Source organism: Antechinus flavipes, chromosome 4 (genome assembly GCF_016432865.1).
Source record: "Antechinus flavipes isolate AdamAnt ecotype Samford, QLD, Australia chromosome 4, AdamAnt_v2, whole genome shotgun sequence".
Lineage (NCBI taxonomy): Eukaryota > Metazoa > Chordata > Mammalia > Dasyuromorphia > Dasyuridae > Antechinus > Antechinus flavipes.
In genome coordinates this window covers 130,135,553-130,154,810 of record NC_067401.1, presented here as the reverse complement: position 1 = coordinate 130,154,810, position 19,258 = coordinate 130,135,553, and the positions used below count along the sequence as shown (strand labels likewise).

Here is a 19,258-nt window from a genome sequence, read left to right as displayed (position 1 = left end):
TTTAGAAGAAGCTAAATCAGGGTCCTGAGCTGGAGCTATACCTGAATCAGGCTCTTGGAGAGGAGAAAGGAGAGTTCCACTCTCAGGATGAGAAGGATTGAGGCGTGGGGGCTGGGCGGCCTCAGAAGGAGGCGGGAGGGGGCGGGTTGAGGAAAAAGGGATCCCACTTCTTGTATAAGAAGGACTTAGGAGCGGGGCTGGGCCATCCCAGAATCTGGCTCCCCAGTAGAGGGGAGTTGGATATTGTGGGACCCAAGGTCCTGTTTTTGATAAGGGGGTGGTTTTGGAGGCGATATGGCAGCCTTCTGACAAAGCTGCAATGGGAAGCAGATGCTTCTTGTGCCTCTAAAGGAGTGAAAAAAAGGGCGTCATCTAAAAGGTCAGTTTCTATCTTCAGTTCTACTGCATTAAACCTGACCAGTAACATTCGGCAATTTTGCCTTAATTTAGGGTCTTGAGACAAAGCCATGATAGCCTGAACACAAGGAATTTCAGTCCATTTACCTTGTCCCTGGTAAAATAAGTCAACTCTTTGACAGTACTGTAATTAATTGAGCCATTAATGTGTCATTTTTCCTGGTTCTCCAAGGTATATTGAGGCCAGGCAGTATTGCAAAAGTCAATGAGCTTTTTTTGTCTTGCGATCTTTCAAGCTGAATTTATCTGTGTTTTTTAAGAGATAGCCTAAAGGAGAATCTTTAGGAATAGAGGAAGTAAACTGTCCAATTTTTTCAACAGAGACCCTAAGCTTTCCCACTTCTCTAGCTTTCCATTCTCTGTAGACATCCCTAGAGAGAAAGATATGACAAAAACTTTCCCTAATTGAGGGGGCTTTTTGTCAAGTCACAGGAATTTTCTGGCCAAGCTGGGGGTAGGGATAGTTTGAGTTGATTATCAGACTTGAGATGTCCAATTGAATGAGCTACTAGAAGTGGTCCTGGACTAATTCTCAACTCAATAGAGAGTATTGTCGCTGGTCATCCAGAATAACAGAATGAAAATGCTCATCTTGATCCCCTGGGGCCGGTCTCTCCCAGAGGAGAGACCCTCAGTTTCCCTCCGGTAGCCCCCCCAAAATTCAAGGGGAACACTATTTGCATCAGATGGACAGAGACTGAAGTGTGCAGAATGATTCTTGAGGTATGGGACCTGGATGCTTGGAATGAACGAGGAATATATTAAATGTTTACCGTGTGCAAAGCACTGTGACAAGCATTGTACATACAAACAGTAAGACAGGCCCTGAAGATCACTTCAGGTCACATTCTAAAAAGGAAAGCAATTCCTAAAGCTGGCTATAAAGGACCAGTAGTCTTTCCGGAGCACAAGAAATGACAGTGCATCTCCTGAAAGGATGGTGGCACTTTGAAAAGAAATATGGAAGTGTGGAAGAGGGGTGGTTTTGTGGGGGAAAGATAACGAATAATGTTTCTGACAAGTTCCGTTTGAGATGCCTGCAGATCAGTTTGAATCGTCCCTTAACGATAGCTACCTTCTATAATTAATGTAAGGTGTGATTTTAGGTTTACAAAGCACATTGCCTGTTATCTCATTTGACACCGAGAGGTACGCAACATCATAACCATTTCGTAGATGAGGAAATTGAGGAGAGAAGTTGTGACTTGTTTATGGTCTTCAGAGCATAGATTTAGATGGAAGAAAACTTAGAGGCCATGAAATTCAACCCTCTGGTTGGGCAGGTAAGAACATGGAAGCACAGAGGAGTTGCGTCATGTACAGATTATAGGAATATATTGCACACAACCTAAGCAAGGTTAATCATTTTTTTGTTTTTAATCACTGGTAAAGGCAGGCTGAGGCCAGGTCTTCCCGAGTCTAGGACCGGCACCCAGGAAGCTGAGGCAGAAGTGAAGCTGGGGCTGGATTTATATATTCGGGAATCATTGGCGCGGACGCGGCTGCTGAGCTCAGGGAAACTGATGAGGTCACAGAGGGGAGTGTGGGAAAAAGAGAGACGCTCAGAACCAGAACTGAGGGGATCGGCTTCGTAGTCTCCCATCCCCCACCTCCGAAACCCCTCTTTCTTCTGTCGTTCTTTGCTCCCCCAGGATCTCTTCCCTACGCTCCTATGTCGGTCTGAGACTACGCCTGCGCAGCAGCCGGGCTCCACCGTCGGAGAGAGACGGGTGGGAGGGGGAAGGTGTGAGAAGAGGCGCGCGCCGCGATTCGCGAGCAGTTGGCGCCCTCTGCAACCCAGTTAGAGATACTACGCTGGTATAAAAAGTCTCAAATTTGCGGGCTCTCGTTTATGTCGTCACCGACCACTCGGGCGCTGTAGCCTTAGCCGCACTGACGCTTCTTCATGCACTTCCCGTGGGTTCTCTATGGTTCTTCCGGTGTACGTTCATTGGACACCACCTTGAGGAAGGTAAACAAGGAGGCGGGGGCAGCGGCCGACCCGGAAGTAGAAATATTTAACCAGCGGAATCTCTGGGTGAAGCCGCCGGCTTTAGGGTTAGGTTGGCCGTGGTTCGCGATGGCCGAGCCGGGACCCGCCGAAGAGCTCGCCAAACTCGAGTATCTGTCCCTGGTCTCCAAAGTATGCACCGAGCTGGACAACCACCTTGGGATCAACGACAAGGACTTAGGTGATAAACCTGAGGGGGAAGCGGCAAAACTTGTGACGTGGGGGTTGATGGCCAAAGAAACCACTTCCATCTCTGAATCTATGAGCTTATGAGTATCCCAGATCTATGCATCGATGAGTGTCATAGCTGAGTGTTGTAAATCCATGCGCTTATGGGAATCAAATCCACGAGCTCCACGTGTATCATTACACGAGTGTCAAAAATCCGTGAACATTATTATGATAGCTACAGAGTTGGAATGTTATGTGCTGGATTTAGTCAGGAAAACTGGCTTGGTATATTCCACCTCCATCTTATATGGTCTGTGTGACTACGGACAAGTCATTTCTCCTTCCAGCCTCTATTTCTGCATCTGTACAATGGGGGTTGAGGCGGCCAGGTGGTGCAGTCAGGAAGATTCCTCTTTCTGAAGTCTAATCTGACTAGTTGTATATGACCCTGAGCAAGTTACTTAGCCCAGTTTGCCTCAGTTTCCTTATCTGTAAAGTGAGCTGGAGAGAAATATAGCAAACCGCTCCAGTATTTTTGCTAAGAAAATCTCCAGTGGGATCCCAGAGTCAGATACGACTGAAAAGCAACGACAGAAATTTGGGAGTTAGTCTACACGACCTTTAAGGTTGTGGTTTGTGGCAATAACTAAAGTAACAATAATAAATAAATAGTCATGGCTAATGTTTATGTACTTTGAGGTTTGCAAAAACAAGTCGTTTTCACAACAGTATTGTAGGGCAGGTTAGCTCCATTTTACTGAAAAGAAATCTGAGCTGAAGTGAAATTTCTAGAGTCATACAGCTTGTAAGAATGTGAGAGGGGTTCCAAATTCAGGTTGGATTTGCCCCACCTCCACAGTGCTGTCTTTTATGCACCTAGTGAAATGTGAAATGTGTTAGTAATTTCTTTAGTATCTGCTTCTTTGGCTTTGTGATTCAGATGGACTAAAGGTCAGTAAAATGCTTTGCAGTCTTCAAGTTTATTAGCTTTGAACTGTTATTTCTTTGCTTGGTGCTCATTGTCTAGATTTGTAAAATGTCTGGAACAACTCAGGTGAACTTCAAGGTTCCTTCGAAATCTCAATCATTTGAACTCCAATCAGATAGATTGGAGCAGGGGTATCAAACTCAAATAGAAATAGATATCTGTAGCCACATAATTGTGTTAGAAAACCCACAAATTAATATTATCTGTGCTGCATTGTATTTTATTTACATTTTATTTCTTTTTTCATTTTATTTATTGGACTGGAAAACAGAATTATTGGAGGAAGACAGTAGAAATTTTTAGGCCTTTCCTCTTCCTGCCTGCTGCTAGGACATTGTGTGTCATTTCTGGTTTCTCTACAAAACTAGGGCCAACCGTAAGTGAAACAAATAGGAGAACTCAGAGCTTTTGTTTGTCTAAAATTCAGACTTCTGGAGCTGAGAAAGATCATGGAGATTATCTTGTTTAAATCAATATCCATATTGTTTTTCTCTCTTTCAACTTATGTTGCTGCCTAAACTGATGACGCCTCTTACTGAGTATGCCTTTTTCCTTCTCCTCTTCTTCATACTTATTCATTCCTTAGTATCTTTTTTCCCCTTCCCTTAAATAGTAAGGGGGTTATCATTTACTTGGGAAATGTGATGATGATTTTGCTAATCAGGTGCACAGAATTTGTTAATGCCTTAATGAGGTGATGGATTAAACTCACATTTGTTTGCCTAGTCAGAGCTCTTGGATATTTTGAAAGTCATTAATGAACAGCTCAAAATGTATTGATTTCTGCAACATTGGTGGCTGAATGGTAGTGGTTTAAGGGCTGTTAGGCTTTTTTGTGATCTCCAGATTAGGCATATAGGTTGAATATAACTTAGATTTGTAGATTACTTTTTAAGGTTTGAAAAGCATTTTCTTCATCACAACGCTATGAAATTAGTAATATAAGTATTATTCCCATTTTACCAATTAGAACACTGAGGCATAAGGTCTGAGGTCACACATCTAGTAAGTGATAGAAACTAGTAGCTCAACTGAGATCTCTTCTGGTACCTGTTCTGACACTCTCCATTGTTTCTACTTTGTTCACATTTAAGTATAATCAGTATTGTTGGAAACCTTGGGGAATAGACAGCATATTATGTGTTCTCTTTTTGACACTAGCATATTCTAACTCAGAAAAGCTGTTTATCGATCTAGTAGCTTTATGGGAGTGAGGAACTCAGGTTTGGGGAGAAAATCAAAGAGTTATTTCCCAGTTGTACTGCACTTGAAAACTGGAAAACAATCTTTTAATAGTAGCTTCCAGTCATATACAGACTTATAGGAATATATTGCACACAACCTAGGCAAGGTAAATCATTTTTTTGTTTTTAATCACTGGATCTTTGGTATTCAGGACTGTTAAGGGCAATATAGTACATTTTATTGTAGTGGGAAATGATTCCTTGTCTTAATCCCTGTTTTATTCTTATTTTAATATCACTTTTGTTTTCACAGCTGAATTTGTGATAAGTCTTGCAGAGAAAAATACAACCTTTGACACTTTTAAAGCTTCTCTCACCAAAAATGGTGCAGAATTCACAGTATGTATGATCTTGAGACTTTCTCATTCTTTTCAAGTTACTCTTGAATTAAAAATGAGACCCTTGTTGGGGAAGAGTTAGGGGTTTGTGTTTCCCAATCAAGTGGTTTGACTGTGATGTTTTCAAATCACCAAGCAGTCATTCAGTTTAATTTGGATTCTTGGGGCAGTTTTCTAGTTAAATGGAGTAAGACTTCCATCATTAAGTCTTTGTGGCAATTTCTTTCCTTGTTCTGTGACTGCAATAATCCAATTCTTCTGAACAGGAACAAATTGCTGGACTATATGGAGGTGGCTGTAAATTGAAAAATAAAATGGTCTTACGAGATCTAAAAATGTAATACTTTATAGATAAGTTGTCTAAAAAATTCTGTAACAACTCTTTGATTATTTTGAACATATAAGAATATTTAAAGATGTAATGTTTTCTACTAGTAATAGTCTGGCAATCTCACTGTGTTAAACTAAGAAGTGTAGCCTCCCACAACTACACATGAATAGTCAACCCATTTAGCAGACATTTATTAAGCATCTGCTATGGGTAGTATTATGTATAAATAAAGTATAGTTCTTGTTTTCAAGAAGCTTCCAATTTAATGCAAGTGATTAGGCCTATATTTCTTTTAGCAGACATTTTCATTCTTTAAGTATATTTGAACAGAAACACAAAGACTCTTATTCTGTGCTTGCTTTCAAAGGACTCTCTCATTAGTAACTTGTTACGCCTCATACAGACCATGCGGCCCCCAGCGAAGCCTTCTGCTAACAAAGGTAAGTCCTGCTTTGAACTGACTGTGATGCTCACAGTGTCTTTTAAAACCTGAGAATCCCAAAATATTTTTTGATGGGATCTTGTTGGCAGCTTTTGAGCTTCCAAATAGCTCCTGCTATTTAAATTTTCCATTTTGTCTAAGGCAAAATTAAAGCAATGGAAGTCATTAATAAATGAGTATTATACAAATAATAATGAAATTATAAAATCTTAATCTTTTCCCCCTTCTCCAATCCACTTAGTATTTTGAACTCAATGTCATATTCAGGTGTGTGTATATATGGATGTGTGAGTGTATATGTGTTTATACACACAAACATACTCATTTTACTGTGGGTGAGATAACAAAATTTGAAACATTTAAAGTTTAAAAAAACCTTTTTTTAGTTTTTTCCCCCCATTTAAAATGATACTGATGTACTTATCTCTTTCTTAGTTTGAGAGGACCTGGGATTAGGAAAAAAATATTAAATATAAGAAAGAGATATGTGTATATCAGTAATATATATATATATATAATAATATTATATATTAGGAGAAGGGGGTATGTGTGGGTCTAAGCTCAGGTCTTTTCAAGGTTGGGGTGATTTGCTGTGCTGCCTGAGCAATGGGATAGAATTATTTATTTCTTCACTTTCTTAAGGCAAGAGAAGAAATCTGAGGGAAAGGGAATTATTTTTTAGAAACCTCTTCTATTTGGGGAAACTTGGTTGGATTAGGTGTTGAAAACTTTGATGCATATTTCATGTTTAATGTTTCCTTAAGTTACTGAAAATATTAAATCTCTCCTGAACTATGGGAAATAAATATGAACCACAACATAGCATTTCCACTCCTGTTTTTGTCCATTTGCATTTTTGATTTTCTTCTCAGGTTATTTTTACCTTATATCTAAGTCCAGTTTTTCTTGGGCAGCAAAATAATTGTTTGAACGTGTATATATACATTGTATTTAACATATACTTTAACATATTTAACATGTATGGATCTGCCTGCCATCTAGGGGAAGGGGTGGGGGGAAGGAGGGGAAAAGTTGAAAAAGAGGGTTTTGCAAGGGTCAATGCTGAAAAATTACCCATGCATATATCTTGTAAATCAAAAGCTATAATTAAAAAAAAGAAAAAATCTACCTTACTGTGTGTTCTTTTCCCTTTTTGTTTTATGAAACAAGATCCAGTTATTAAACCCAAGACAGAAAAGGAGAAGCTCAAGGACCTCTTTCCAGCACTTTGCCGACCAGACAATCCTGCAATTAGGGTACTTATGGCCCAGTTTTTGGAATCATATGAGTTTTGTACAGTTTTTGTGAAGATGTTTCCAGTTGCTTTTATTATTTTCATTCTTACTAAAAATGTTAAAAGGTCTTAAGAAATGTTGGTGAGGATTAATTAAATTAGTAATGTAAATTAATTAGTAATTAAGTTAAGGAAAAATTATAAGAACTGGTGTTTAACCATATGTGTGAAATAATGCTTCTTTTTGTTTGGTCACATGTGTATTTAATTTTTTTTTAATATTCTGGTTTGTCAGCTGCAGTAAGAAAACATATATTGGAGACCTTTAGGATATTTAACATAGCCTTAAAAATAACTTGTGATTTGATATACATGATATTTTAGAAATTAAGCATATGCTTTTCACTTAAAAAATTGTTTGTTTCTCAAGTCCCAGCTTGGTAAAATTTTTGCCATTAATTGAAAACCAGAGAACTGAGTTGTGTTACAGAGATGTATGGAATATAAGAAAAGTGTTCTAAGAACTTTTGTGTCTGTTCATTAACTAGAATAATATCTGAGTCAGAAGTTATCTGGTTCTTTCTGTAGGTTAGCATATAATGTCAGTAACGAGACTTACCTTTTTATAATGCAAGCATCCACTTAATAATTGTAACTATTTTCTCATCACACGACGGCTTCTTAGACCTTTGAAAACAGCACTTGTGCCCTCTCTGAAGTCTTTTCTTCTCTCAGACACTTCAGAGTTCCTTCAGCCATTCTTCCCATAACATAGTTCTAACTCTCATTATACTGATTGTTTATTATGCTCACTTTATTTTATTCAAGGCTCCTTTAGCCTTGGATTCCAAAAACAAGCATTCTAGATATGATCAATGTACAGCAGGACTGTGACCCTTTTTTTAGTCTGGATGCTACTTTTTTTTGTCCATTCTCATCATTTTAAGTTATGTTGGAAATTCTTCCTGGCTCCTTTTCACTTTGGATTTATAGGCTTGAGTGTAATGGAAAGAAAGAACTAGGAGCCAAAAGAATTGTGTTCTAGATGCCATCTTGTACATTGATTGGCAAGGTAACTTTGGGCAGATTATTGAACTTTTCAAATCCTGAGTTTCTCTGTAGAATGAAGGTAGTAATATTAGCCTTGCCCATTTCATATCTTTATGTGAAGATCACATAAAATAACAGTGTACTTTTGAATAGGTTAAATATCTTCAAATAAATGTTAGCTTTTGTATGTGTGTTGCATTTGGGGTTAAGTGTCTTGCCCAGCTAGTATGTGAAGCCAGATTTGAACACAGGTCCTCCAAGGCCACTGCTCTATCCACTGCCATCTAGCTGACTCCCCATCCATGTCTTAATCGATGGTTTCATGAGTTTTTGTGGCCAAACAAAAATTTGAAACCTCTATACCCTCTTCTGGTGATGAACCTCTCTGAACTTAGCCAGTAGGGCTAGTCATTTAATAATAAGTGCACAGTGTATTTCAGGATTTGCTTAAAAGTAGAGCCTGTCAATAGCTTGTGTTTCTTTTCGATATAATCTGTGAAATCAGAGTCATCTCCTTGCTATTGTTAGAGAATCTTGGAGCAAGAATTCAGTAGATTTTTGTCAACGGTATTTTCTGACTGGTATTTTTTCTCACTCTGTTGTTCCTTTAGACCATGCTTGATGAAGATGACGTGAAAGTAGCTGTGGATGTCCTTAAAGAGTTAGACGCTCTAAAGCCTAGTGCTGCAGCACAAAAGCAGAGAGGCTCTGAACATCGGTACTTATCTTTTGGGTTTTCTTTTGGGATTGTATTCCATTTGGCAGTCTAGCCTAGTCTGAATACGTTTCTGGATTAGTCCTCGGGATCTATACTGGCCTTTCACTGCACCGATTTGGCCACTTTTACCATCTACTCCCACTTCCTCCTGACAAATGATTTGTGAACAAATGCTAGGAAGTGTAGGAAATAGAAAAAATTCCTAACAAAAAGTCTTGAAACAAGAAGCAAAGCAAATTTTTGTAAGTTTTCTGATTTGTTTCTAGTGATGGACAACTTTTATGGCTTTTATAGCTACTAATTATCAAAATCACCTCATTTTGAAATATTAATATTTTATGTGGAGGTAATAAAGTTGTGAAACCCTACTGTACTGTATTTGGCCAATTATCCATTTGTAACATTGTTCCTGTTATATATTGCCTGTTTTTTTTTCTGTTAAAAACTAATGATACCCTCTGACTTTATTTCCTCTAATTTCCTGTCCTGTTAACAGTGTTAGATTAGATATCTGAATATTCTAAGAACCTGTTTGTTATTTCTGTTAGTGATAGAACAAAGAAGAAAAAAAGGAGTCGTAGCCGAAGCCGAGACAGAGACCACAAGCGAAGACACCGGTCCCGATCAAGATCCCGTTCTAGGACTCGAGACAGGAATAAAGGGAAATCTAGATATCGATCGAGGAGCAGAAGTCAGAGTCCTGTTAAAGACCGTAAGGACCGTGATAAATATGGGGAAAAGAGCAATGACAGATGGCGAGACAAACATGTGGACCGGCCTCCTCCTGAAGAGCCTTCTATTGGGGAAATTTACAATGGCAAAGTTACCAGTATCATGCAGTTTGGATGTTTTGTACAGCTGGAAGGACTAAGGTAACATCCAAGACCTTTTATGCCCCTTCCAGTGTTAGTCTGAATGTCTTGTGCAATCATTTGGGCTTTTTTTACATTAAAAAAAAGTGGTTTGATTGAAAATCTTTAATATAATCAATCTTCTTTAATCTGTTCAGAAACTGTTTGGTGCTGGCATGTCCTGCCAGAAGGACTAACCCTTTCCTTATTGAGACACAGGTGGAGATGGAACTTAGTTTATTTTTAAGATGCTTCCCAGGGAAGAAGATTTGATGACTTTCTTAAGTATACTTGACTCTCCTTGTTGCTAGGAACTTATATTTTACTTCAAAGTCTTCCATTAGGATTTAATTTTTTTCTTTTGTTTTGCCTGTCATTAGACGGTTGAAATCATGTCATGTAGCTATATTTGTCTTCTACATCTTCCTTTTGTTTTGCACAGGAAACGGTGGGAAGGTTTAGTTCACATCTCTGAGCTTCGTCGGGAGGGCCGAGTGGCCAATGTCGCTGATGTGGTGAGCAAAGGCCAGAGGGTTAAGGTGAAAGTCCTGTCCTTCACTGGAACCAAAACCAGCCTGAGCATGAAGGTAAGGCAGGAGAGAGATTCAGCATAATAGAGGGTGTCTTTGGCAGGTGGGCATTGGGACACTTCTAAATTTGATACCTGAAAACATGAGGGTGGAAAGTAAGCGTAGAGGGTTTTTTGCTTTAGGATGTGGATCAGGATACTGGAGAAGATCTGAACCCAAACCGACGGAGGAACCTTGTTGGGGAAACCAATGAGGAGACTTCTATGAGAAACCCTGATAGACCTACTCACCTCTCCCTTGTCAGTGCTCCAGAAGTAGAAGATGACACTCTTGAAAGGAAACGCCTCACCCGAATATCAGATCCTGAGAAGTGGGAGATCAAACAGGTGGGGGCTCTGTGTTTCCTCTGCATGATTTTAATTATCAACTATTAGAATCAACAGGTTGTCTTGTAAATGGGAGTAGCAAGTTTCAGAAAAGATGAAGGAGGGGAAAAGGAAAGTCTAACAGCAACCCTGAAGAATCAGAAATAATAGTTTCTCACATTTATATAGCATTTTGCAGGCTTTAAGTGACTTCATTACATGCTTTCATTTAATCCTCAATGGATTATAATCTCCCTTTTAGATATGAGGTTACATAGCTAATAATTGGCCTAGTCAGACTGAGAACAAAGGATTTCTTTCTGTTTTGCTATTTAACCCAACTTTGTCTTAGTGGGTGATTTCAATTAATTGCTGAGGCCAATGTGTTGTATATTTTTGCCATTCTCCCCCAAATTACCTTTAATTACCTTTAAACTTTAGTTTAGATTTAAACATTTCTTTATAAAAAACAGACCTAAAAGAATTAGGACATTGACTTCTTGAGGTGGAGGAGAAATGACTTCAGTTCTTCATTAAAACGCTGTATATTCACCTTCATTTAGTTTTTAAACCCCTAAATTATAAGTGATGGTGTTTATCTTCTGTGTAGATGATTGCGGCCAATGTACTTTCTAAAGAAGAGTTTCCAGACTTTGATGAAGAGACAGGAATCCTTCCTAAAGTGGATGATGAAGAAGGTAACAAATCACTTGTGTGTGGGCCTAAAAAAAAAAAAAATCAAGAAGATATATTCATAATCGGGTAAATAGGACTAGCCAGTTTATAGCTTGGTTTGTGTTAGAAAAAAGGTACTTTGAAAGTGCTAAATAAATATTCAGAAAATGTTCAATATGCTTGACTTTGTATAAAAGTACCAAGAAGCAATTAGATTGAGATATGTGTCAACTCTCTGAAGAGCATGGGGAGGGGAAAAGAAGGAAATGATTTTTATTCCTTTAGGTACCAATTAGTTGAGAGACTGCCTTCTTTTAAACCTGATTATTGTTTAGGCCTTTGGCAATATGCTTGATGATGCTGATTTCTTTTTGTAAGTAAAAACACCTAGTTTTTGTTAAAAAGAATCTGTGTTTTCTTCTTTTGTTAAATCTTCTTTTTGTGGGGATTTTAGATGAAGATCTAGAGATTGAATTGGTTGAAGAAGAACCTCCATTCCTGAGAGGACATACCAAACAAAGCATGGACATGAGCCCCATTAAAATTGTTAAGGTGAGAAATGTTGGGTTTAACCTGGAAATCTCAGAGGGACTTCATTCTCTTAGGACAAAAAGAATACAGTCCCTTCCCCCCTCAATATATTATTTATTTTTGTCATTCTTTTCTTTTTAATTTTAAATGTCAAATTCTCTTTTTCCTTCTCACTTCTTTACTAACCACTATGAAGACCAAAAAAAAAAAAAAATCATTTATACATGTGAAATATACAAATCCTATTTCCATATTAGCCATATTGCAAAAGAAAGAAAGAAAATTATGCTTCAATTTGTGTTGAGTTCATTAATTCTCTGTCTAGAGAGAACTGATTTTTGTTATAAGTCCTTTGCAGTTGTCTTGAATCACTTTTTGAACAGTATGAACAGAATTGCCAAGTCTTTCAGTTGATCATCATTATAACATTGCTGTAATGACCTCCTGGTTCCTTTCATTTTACTTTGTATTAGTTCATATAGGTCTTACCATGTCCTTTCTGAAAGTACTTTCTGTAAAGGGCTGGAAGTCTGGACAAGTATACTTGAAACAAGGTGTTAACTCAGTGGAATTAATGAGATAAATGTTCTCTAGTTCACATATATACTTAGTACTTCGTATGATGATGTAATGGCTCTCTAACGTGTCACACATAATCAGTATGCTGTAATGACATAATTACAATAAGGCATATAAGGGCTAACAAAAACTGAAAGGGGGACATTCTATCTTTGACCAGTCTTTTGGTGGCTGTCCTGCTTTGATCACTTCTCCACTAAGAACAAGGACTCAGGCTGATCCCAAGGTCCTCCAGAAAGGTTGTCCAGAAAGCTAGCCTGTAAATTACAACTTTCCTCATCATTTCTTATAACAGTAGTTCTTTACAATCGTATGTCTCACTTTGTTCAGCCATTCCCCAACCAATGAGCATACCCTCAGTTTGAAATTCTTTGTCAACACTAAAAGAGCTATTATAAATATTTTTGTGCATAGAGGTCCCTTTCCTTTTCTTTGATCCCTTTGGGGTATAGACCCTAAGTATAGTATATATGTAATAGTGGTATTGCTGGATCAAAGGATATTACAGTTTTATAGCCCTTTGGGCATAGTTCTAAATTGTTCTCCAGAATGGTAAAACTAATTCACAACTCCATCAACAGTTTATTAGTGTATATATTTATCCTCATTCCCTCTAGTATTTGTCATTTCTGATAGGTATGAAGTACCTCAGAGTTGTTTTAATTTGCATTTCTTTAATCAATAGTGCTTTAGAGAATTTTTTCATATGAATTTAGATAGCTTTGATTTTTTTTTTTCCTCATGAAAGCTTCCTGTTCATATCCTTTGATTATTTATCGGTTGGGAAGGGCTTATTTTTATGAATTTGACTCAATTCCATATATATTTGGGAAATCAGAGAAACTTGCGGTAAGATTTTTAAAATATTCATTGTGGTATCTTTTAATGTAGTTTCCTGATCATTTCTTTTAATTAGGTCTGCTTTTTCTGAGCTCATGATTGCTATCTGTACCTTTTTTTTTTTACTTCTGCTGAAGTATAATAGATTTTACTCTAGCCCTTTATTTTAACTTTCTGTGTGTCTTTCTGTTTTAAGTTTGTCTTTTGTAAACAACTTATTATTGGATTCTGATTTCTAATTTATTCTATTATCCAGAGTTCATCCCATGAACATTTAGAATTATGGTTACTATTTCTTTCTTTTTATCCTGTTTTTTTTTCTATTTATCCTCTCTATCTTTATTCTGCCCCTCCTCAGAAATCTATTTTACTACTGATCACTGCTTCTATTAATTCTCCCTTCCTTTTATCAGCTCATACCTCTTATCCCCTTCCCTTCCTCTTAATATGTTGAATTTCTATATATAATTGAGAGTGTGTGTGTGTGTATGTGTATTCCTCTTCCTCTCCCTTCCCCTTCTTCCAATGCAGCTTTCTTTTTCAGTTGTTTTTTTTTTTTTTTGAGATCATCTCAATATAATTAGTTCACTCATGCCCTCTTTTTGTGTACTCCTTCTAACTTCCCTTATAGTGATAAAATTCTTAGAAGCTATGTTTATCATCTTTCCATAAAGAAATATAAACCTGTTTAACTTTATTGAATCCCTTTCTCTTTCATGTTTATCTTTTTAGGCTTCTTTTGACATTTGAATGTCAAGATTTTTTATTTAGCTCTAGTCTTTTCATCAGGAATGCCTGGAAGTCCTCTTTTTAATTAAATCTTTATTTTTTTCCCCATGAAGGATTATACTCAATTTTGCTAAACAGGTGACTCTTGGTTGTAATCTTACTTCCTTTGCCACTTGGAATATCATATTCTAAGCCCTCCATTCCTTTTATCTGGAAGCTGCTAAATCTTGTATGATCCTAACTGTGGCTTCATGATATTTGAATTGTTTCTTTCTGAATGCTTGCAGTGTTTTGTTCTTGACTTGAGAACTCTGAAATTTGGCTATATTATCTCAGAGAGTTTTTATTTTGGGATTTCTTTCCGGAGGAGATTGGTAGATTTTTTTCAATTTCTACTTTGCCCTCTGTATCTAAGATAACTGGGATGGATTTCCTTTATGAAATATGATGTCAAAGCTCTCTAAAAAAAAAAAAAAAAAAAAAAAAAACTATGGCTTTCAGGTAGTTCAGTAATTCTTAAATTATCTCTCTGATTTATTTTCTAGGTCAGTGATTTTTTTGATGAAATAGTTCACATTTTCTTCTATTTTGTCATTCTTTTGATTGTTTTATTGTTTCTTGATAAAATATGGGGTCATTAGCTTCCATTGGAGCTTTTGTACCTCTTTTTACTTTTGACTTATTTTGCTTTTTAAGGAATTCTTTTCTTAAGTGAGTTTTTGTGCCTGTTTTACTGCTTGGCCAGTTCTAGTTTTAGGGTGGGTTTTTTTGGTCCATTTTTTGTGCTGCTTTTACCAAGCCATTAACTCTTTTTTTCATAATTTTCTTGTATCACTCTAATTTCTTTTTCCAATTTTTCTTCTATCACTCTTATCTGTTCTTGAATGCTTCCAGGAATTCTTTTTGGGCTTAGATCCAATTAGAGTTTTTCTTTGAGTGGCTTTTCTTGTAGCTGTTTTCACATTATTGTCTTCTGAGTTTGTCTTCAGTTTGTCTTCTGGTCTTCCCAGCCATTGTTGTGACTTTATGGTCAAATTATCCGTTCTGTTTCTTGACTTTGAAGTTTGTGTTAAGTTTGCATTCTTACCTATTGGTGGGGAGGTACTGTGCCAAGCTTTAGGCTTTTTTGTACCATTTGCAAAGCTAGTTCTGGGAGTCTGCAAGTTTTCAGTGATTCCAAGATAGTGTGGTCCCTGATCTTCTGGCCTGTGCTCTGGTCTTTGCTCAGAAAAGGCCTTTTTCTCCCCTGCAGGTGCAAGCACTAGCTTAGCATTGCATATGAACAGTAAAGTTGTCAGTCAGTGCCAGCTGCACCCAAGGCCAGCAAAGGCATTTCTGACTGATTTTCTGACTCCTTTCCCCTCCTCCTTCACTTTACTATCTCTGGGCTCCTGAGTTGCTGATACCACTCTGAGAATAGTCTTGAATGGTTATTTTATCTTTGTAAGCCATCACCCTTTTAGAGGGGATGCTATAGCTAGAGTTTTCCCAAGAATCAAGATCCTGAGAGTCCTGAAGCACATTTTATCATTGCCATGTGGTTCGTTTTGCTATCACTGCCATTACCTGATTTCTCTGGCATCTTGAAAAATGGAATAATCACCTTTAAGCTTCAGAATACTTTTAAAAGGTTCATTTTTCTGCCAACAGTAAGGCTCCTAATTCAGTTTCAATTGATCAAGGATGAACAGAAGCAGCTATACCCAAAGAAAGAACACTGGCTATAAACTGCTTGCATTTTTGTTTTTCTTCCCTGGTTATTTATTCCTTCTTAATCCAATTCTCCCTGTGCAACAAGAGAACTGTTCGGTTTTACACACATATATTGTATCTAGGATATACTGTAACCTATTTAGCATGTAAAGGACTGCTTGCCATCTGGGGGAGGGGGTGGAGGGAAGGAGGGGAAAAATTGGAACAGAAGCGAGTGCAAAGGATAATGCTGTAAAAAATTACCCTGGCATGGGTTCTGTCAATAAAAAGCTTAAAAAAAAAATAAAAAATAAAAGTAAGGCTCCATTTCAATTCAGGAAACCTTTTCTTAGTGCCTCCTGGGTGCAGAACAGGTGCTGGAGGGAGACACAGTTTATCTCTGATTCTGTCCCTTCTCTTAGGCAACCTAGAGGCTGGTAGGGGAATTGAAGGATAAGCTGCTTGAGTGGGGTAGGACCTCAGACAGGAATGCTCATGGGTTTTTCCTCCCATTCTAGAATCCCGATGGCTCCCTGTCCCAAGCAGCAATGATGCAGAGTGCTTTGGCGAAAGAAAGGAGAGAACTCAAACAGGCCCAGCGTGAAGCAGAGATGGACTCCATTCCTATGGGACTCAACAAACACTGGGTGGATCCTCTGCCTGATGGTATGAGCCTGGGGGAGAAATGCAATTAAATGTTTTCTTGTTGAAGCTCCCAGGGTTAGAAGAAAGACATGAGTGGTCCAGGTTGGAAACTAATGCTCCTTGTTTTTTTGATGGGCCTTAATTTCATTGTTGAATTGTCCAGTTAAAACAAGGTCATCTTTATAAATGATTAAAACTGAAGCGAATTCTTTATTGATGGGGGTGGTGTTCTGAAAGTTGTTTATTTGCCTAGGAAAATGTCCCACAGGGAAAATACTTTGTTTTTGCTGGAATTGAACATTTTCTTATGATTTTTTATGCCACTATCATTTCCCAAATGCTTTAAAAATATTATGAAACAGCATTTGATTCAGTAGAGTAAAACACCTTTAAAGATTTTCTTCCAGAAAGGTTTCTCTTCTCCATATTCAAAATCATTCTAAATTCCTTACATGATATAACATTAAAAATAATCAGACACTTGTTCCTTAAATATCTCATCTTAAACATCAGGTGGAAAATAAAATGAAGATGTATGGTCACCAAAGGTGTTTGATGTTTGGCATTGTCAGAGCACATCCATTGCAGAGCCCTTGTTGAGGAAGGATTCCTCCTGATAGTAAGATGTTCTTGAGAAAATCTTGTGTCTAATGGTGTGCTGATTGCATCCATTCCTGGAACATTGCTGTCTCCTAGGAGACAGAATCACCTCAAAAGAGTTTTAGTCTGACATTCTGTATTGGAAAGAACAAGTAGATGAAGACTGTCTTTTGTCTGATCTTGTTCTAGAGGATACCCATCTGTGTGTGTGTGTATCCACATGTGCACCTGGTCTAGGAAAATACAGGCTGGTCATGTGGCAAGCTTGAGGAATGATGGGTTGTGTGAGCATGCCATTGCTATCTTAACTGATATCAGGAGAAAACAAGACTGATCTCCATTGAGTTGGGTAGACTCTCTGGTGTATTTATAGGAGATATTGAACAAGAGTCATTCAGAATGAGCAAGCATGAATAGGTTGTGATAAGTGTCTTTGGGACAGCTACGGGCCAGAGTGCCAGGCTAGGAGTGGCTAGGCTGGAGTCAGGAAGACATGATCCTGAGTTCAAATCTGGTCTCAGACTCTTATTAGTTGTGTGATCCTTGGGCAAGTCACTTAATCCTGTTTGCCTCAATTTTCTCATCCTTAAAAAAAATATTGAATAGCAAAAATGCATCATTGGAGAGAATGTATACATTGAAGAAAGCACAGATATATTTGCGTATTTAAAAACATTTAACAATAACTGATCCCCCATAGAACTCTTTTGTAACAAACAAAAATGGTTAGCAAAACAATTTGACACAGCAGCAAGGACAGGTAGCATATCCAAACTCTTTACTTTTCTGTTGAGAGTAGAAGAAAGGGTGTTTCATCATTTGTTTTCTAGAACCAAGATGACCCGCAGACATTGTGTGTAACCTGAAGTCTGTTGCCATTTATATTATTCTAGCCATTGTTGGGATTGTTTTCCTGGTAATAGAAAGCAAAATTTTAAGAATTCTGAGCTGATAACTAGATTTTGCAGGGATTTCAGGCTAATTGAAATGTGTACTGAGCTTCACCTAGCTTGTTAGTTTTGTACTCCGGGCTGCAGGCAGTGGAGAAGTGTATTTGGTGTCTTGCTAAATGCTTTGTTTTTCTCTCTAGTGGATGGAAGGCAGATTGCTGCCAACATGCGGGGCATTGGAATGATGCCTAATGACATCCCAGAATGGAAGAAGCATGCTTTTGGGGGCAACAAAGCATCTTACGGTAAAAAGACCCAGTTGTCAATCATTGAACAGAGGGAGAGTCTTCCCATCTTCAAGCTTAAAGAGCAGCTTGTTCAGGTGAGAAGTTATTTTATGGCCAGGTGGAGAAAGAGTTCTCCTAAAAAGGAGAGGAGGCCTTTTGAGGGCAAGGTTCTCTTGAAGAGAGCATGTAGGAATCTAATGATGATTTTCAAAATGTAGAGTAAGACATGCTTAAAGGAATACAATTTAAGTATGAAAACATTTTTTAAAAAATCTTTGTCTCATAAAACCTGTCCTCTATTAAAAATGAATACAGTTGAACCTGGAAAGTAGAACAGATTTCTCATTTGTCAGGATGTTGTGCTAAGTGGACCAATAATAGTACTGGACCATATACAATTGTATTGGATTGTAAACTATTGAGTTAGGGCAAAAAATTGTGTTTCTCTCAGATGGAGATATTCCAACAATTTCTTAATCTGTTTTTAATGCATCTTAGGCTGTTCATGACAATCAGATCCTGATTGTTATTGGAGAAACAGGTTCTGGGAAGACAACACAGATCACACAGTATCTTGCTGAGGCCGGTTACACCTCCAGGGGGAAAATTGGATGTACACAACCTCGAAGGGTTGCAGCAATGTCAGTGGCCAAAAGAGTGTCTGAAGAATTTGGATGTTGCTTAGGACAAGAGGTAAGAGGCCAAAGAAAGCTGCTTCTGATTGGCTTGGTGAAAATCTGGGAAATCTGAATTTTACTGTGTTCCTCTACTAACAAATAAATTAACATCTGGTTATGTAAGAGAACTAGTTCACCTGGATACCCTGTTGTAGTCCCTTGAAGAGTGTAGTGAGAAGGAAATTTAGGTTTAAGTGGGAAATTCTTTCTTGCCTGTTCCAGGTGGGTTACACTATTCGTTTTGAAGATTGCACCAGTCCAGAAACAGTCATCAAGTACATGACAGATGGGATGTTGCTCCGGGAATGCTTGATTGACCCTGATCTTACTCAATATGCAATCATCATGTTGGATGAGGCTCATGAGAGAACAATTCACACAGATGTGCTCTTTGGATTGTTGAAAAAGGTACCTAGATAGCTC

The 19,258-nt window shown here is 37.9% G+C and overlaps 1 protein-coding gene across 1 annotated transcript in view; it reads left to right on the top strand.

Annotated features, from left to right (window-relative positions):
* Nucleotides 1-2,441: 2,441 nt before the first annotated feature.
* The window catches only part of DHX8 (DEAH-box helicase 8), a 31,261-nt gene continuing 14,444 nt past the window's right edge, over nt 2,442-19,258 (top strand). The window contains exons 1-14 of the mRNA XM_051994346.1: nt 2,442-2,609; nt 5,085-5,170; nt 5,868-5,940; nt 7,113-7,198; nt 8,838-8,944; nt 9,493-9,816; nt 10,238-10,382; nt 10,508-10,711; nt 11,301-11,388; nt 11,820-11,917; nt 16,255-16,402; nt 18,072-18,253; nt 18,657-18,851; nt 19,058-19,243. Of these exons, the coding sequence (XP_051850306.1) occupies nt 2,498-2,609; nt 5,085-5,170; nt 5,868-5,940; nt 7,113-7,198; nt 8,838-8,944; nt 9,493-9,816; nt 10,238-10,382; nt 10,508-10,711; nt 11,301-11,388; nt 11,820-11,917; nt 16,255-16,402; nt 18,072-18,253; nt 18,657-18,851; nt 19,058-19,243 (2,034 nt within the window). The 5' untranslated portion in view covers nt 2,442-2,497. The remainder of the gene's footprint in view (nt 2,610-5,084; nt 5,171-5,867; nt 5,941-7,112; nt 7,199-8,837; nt 8,945-9,492; nt 9,817-10,237; nt 10,383-10,507; nt 10,712-11,300; nt 11,389-11,819; nt 11,918-16,254; nt 16,403-18,071; nt 18,254-18,656; nt 18,852-19,057; nt 19,244-19,258) is intronic.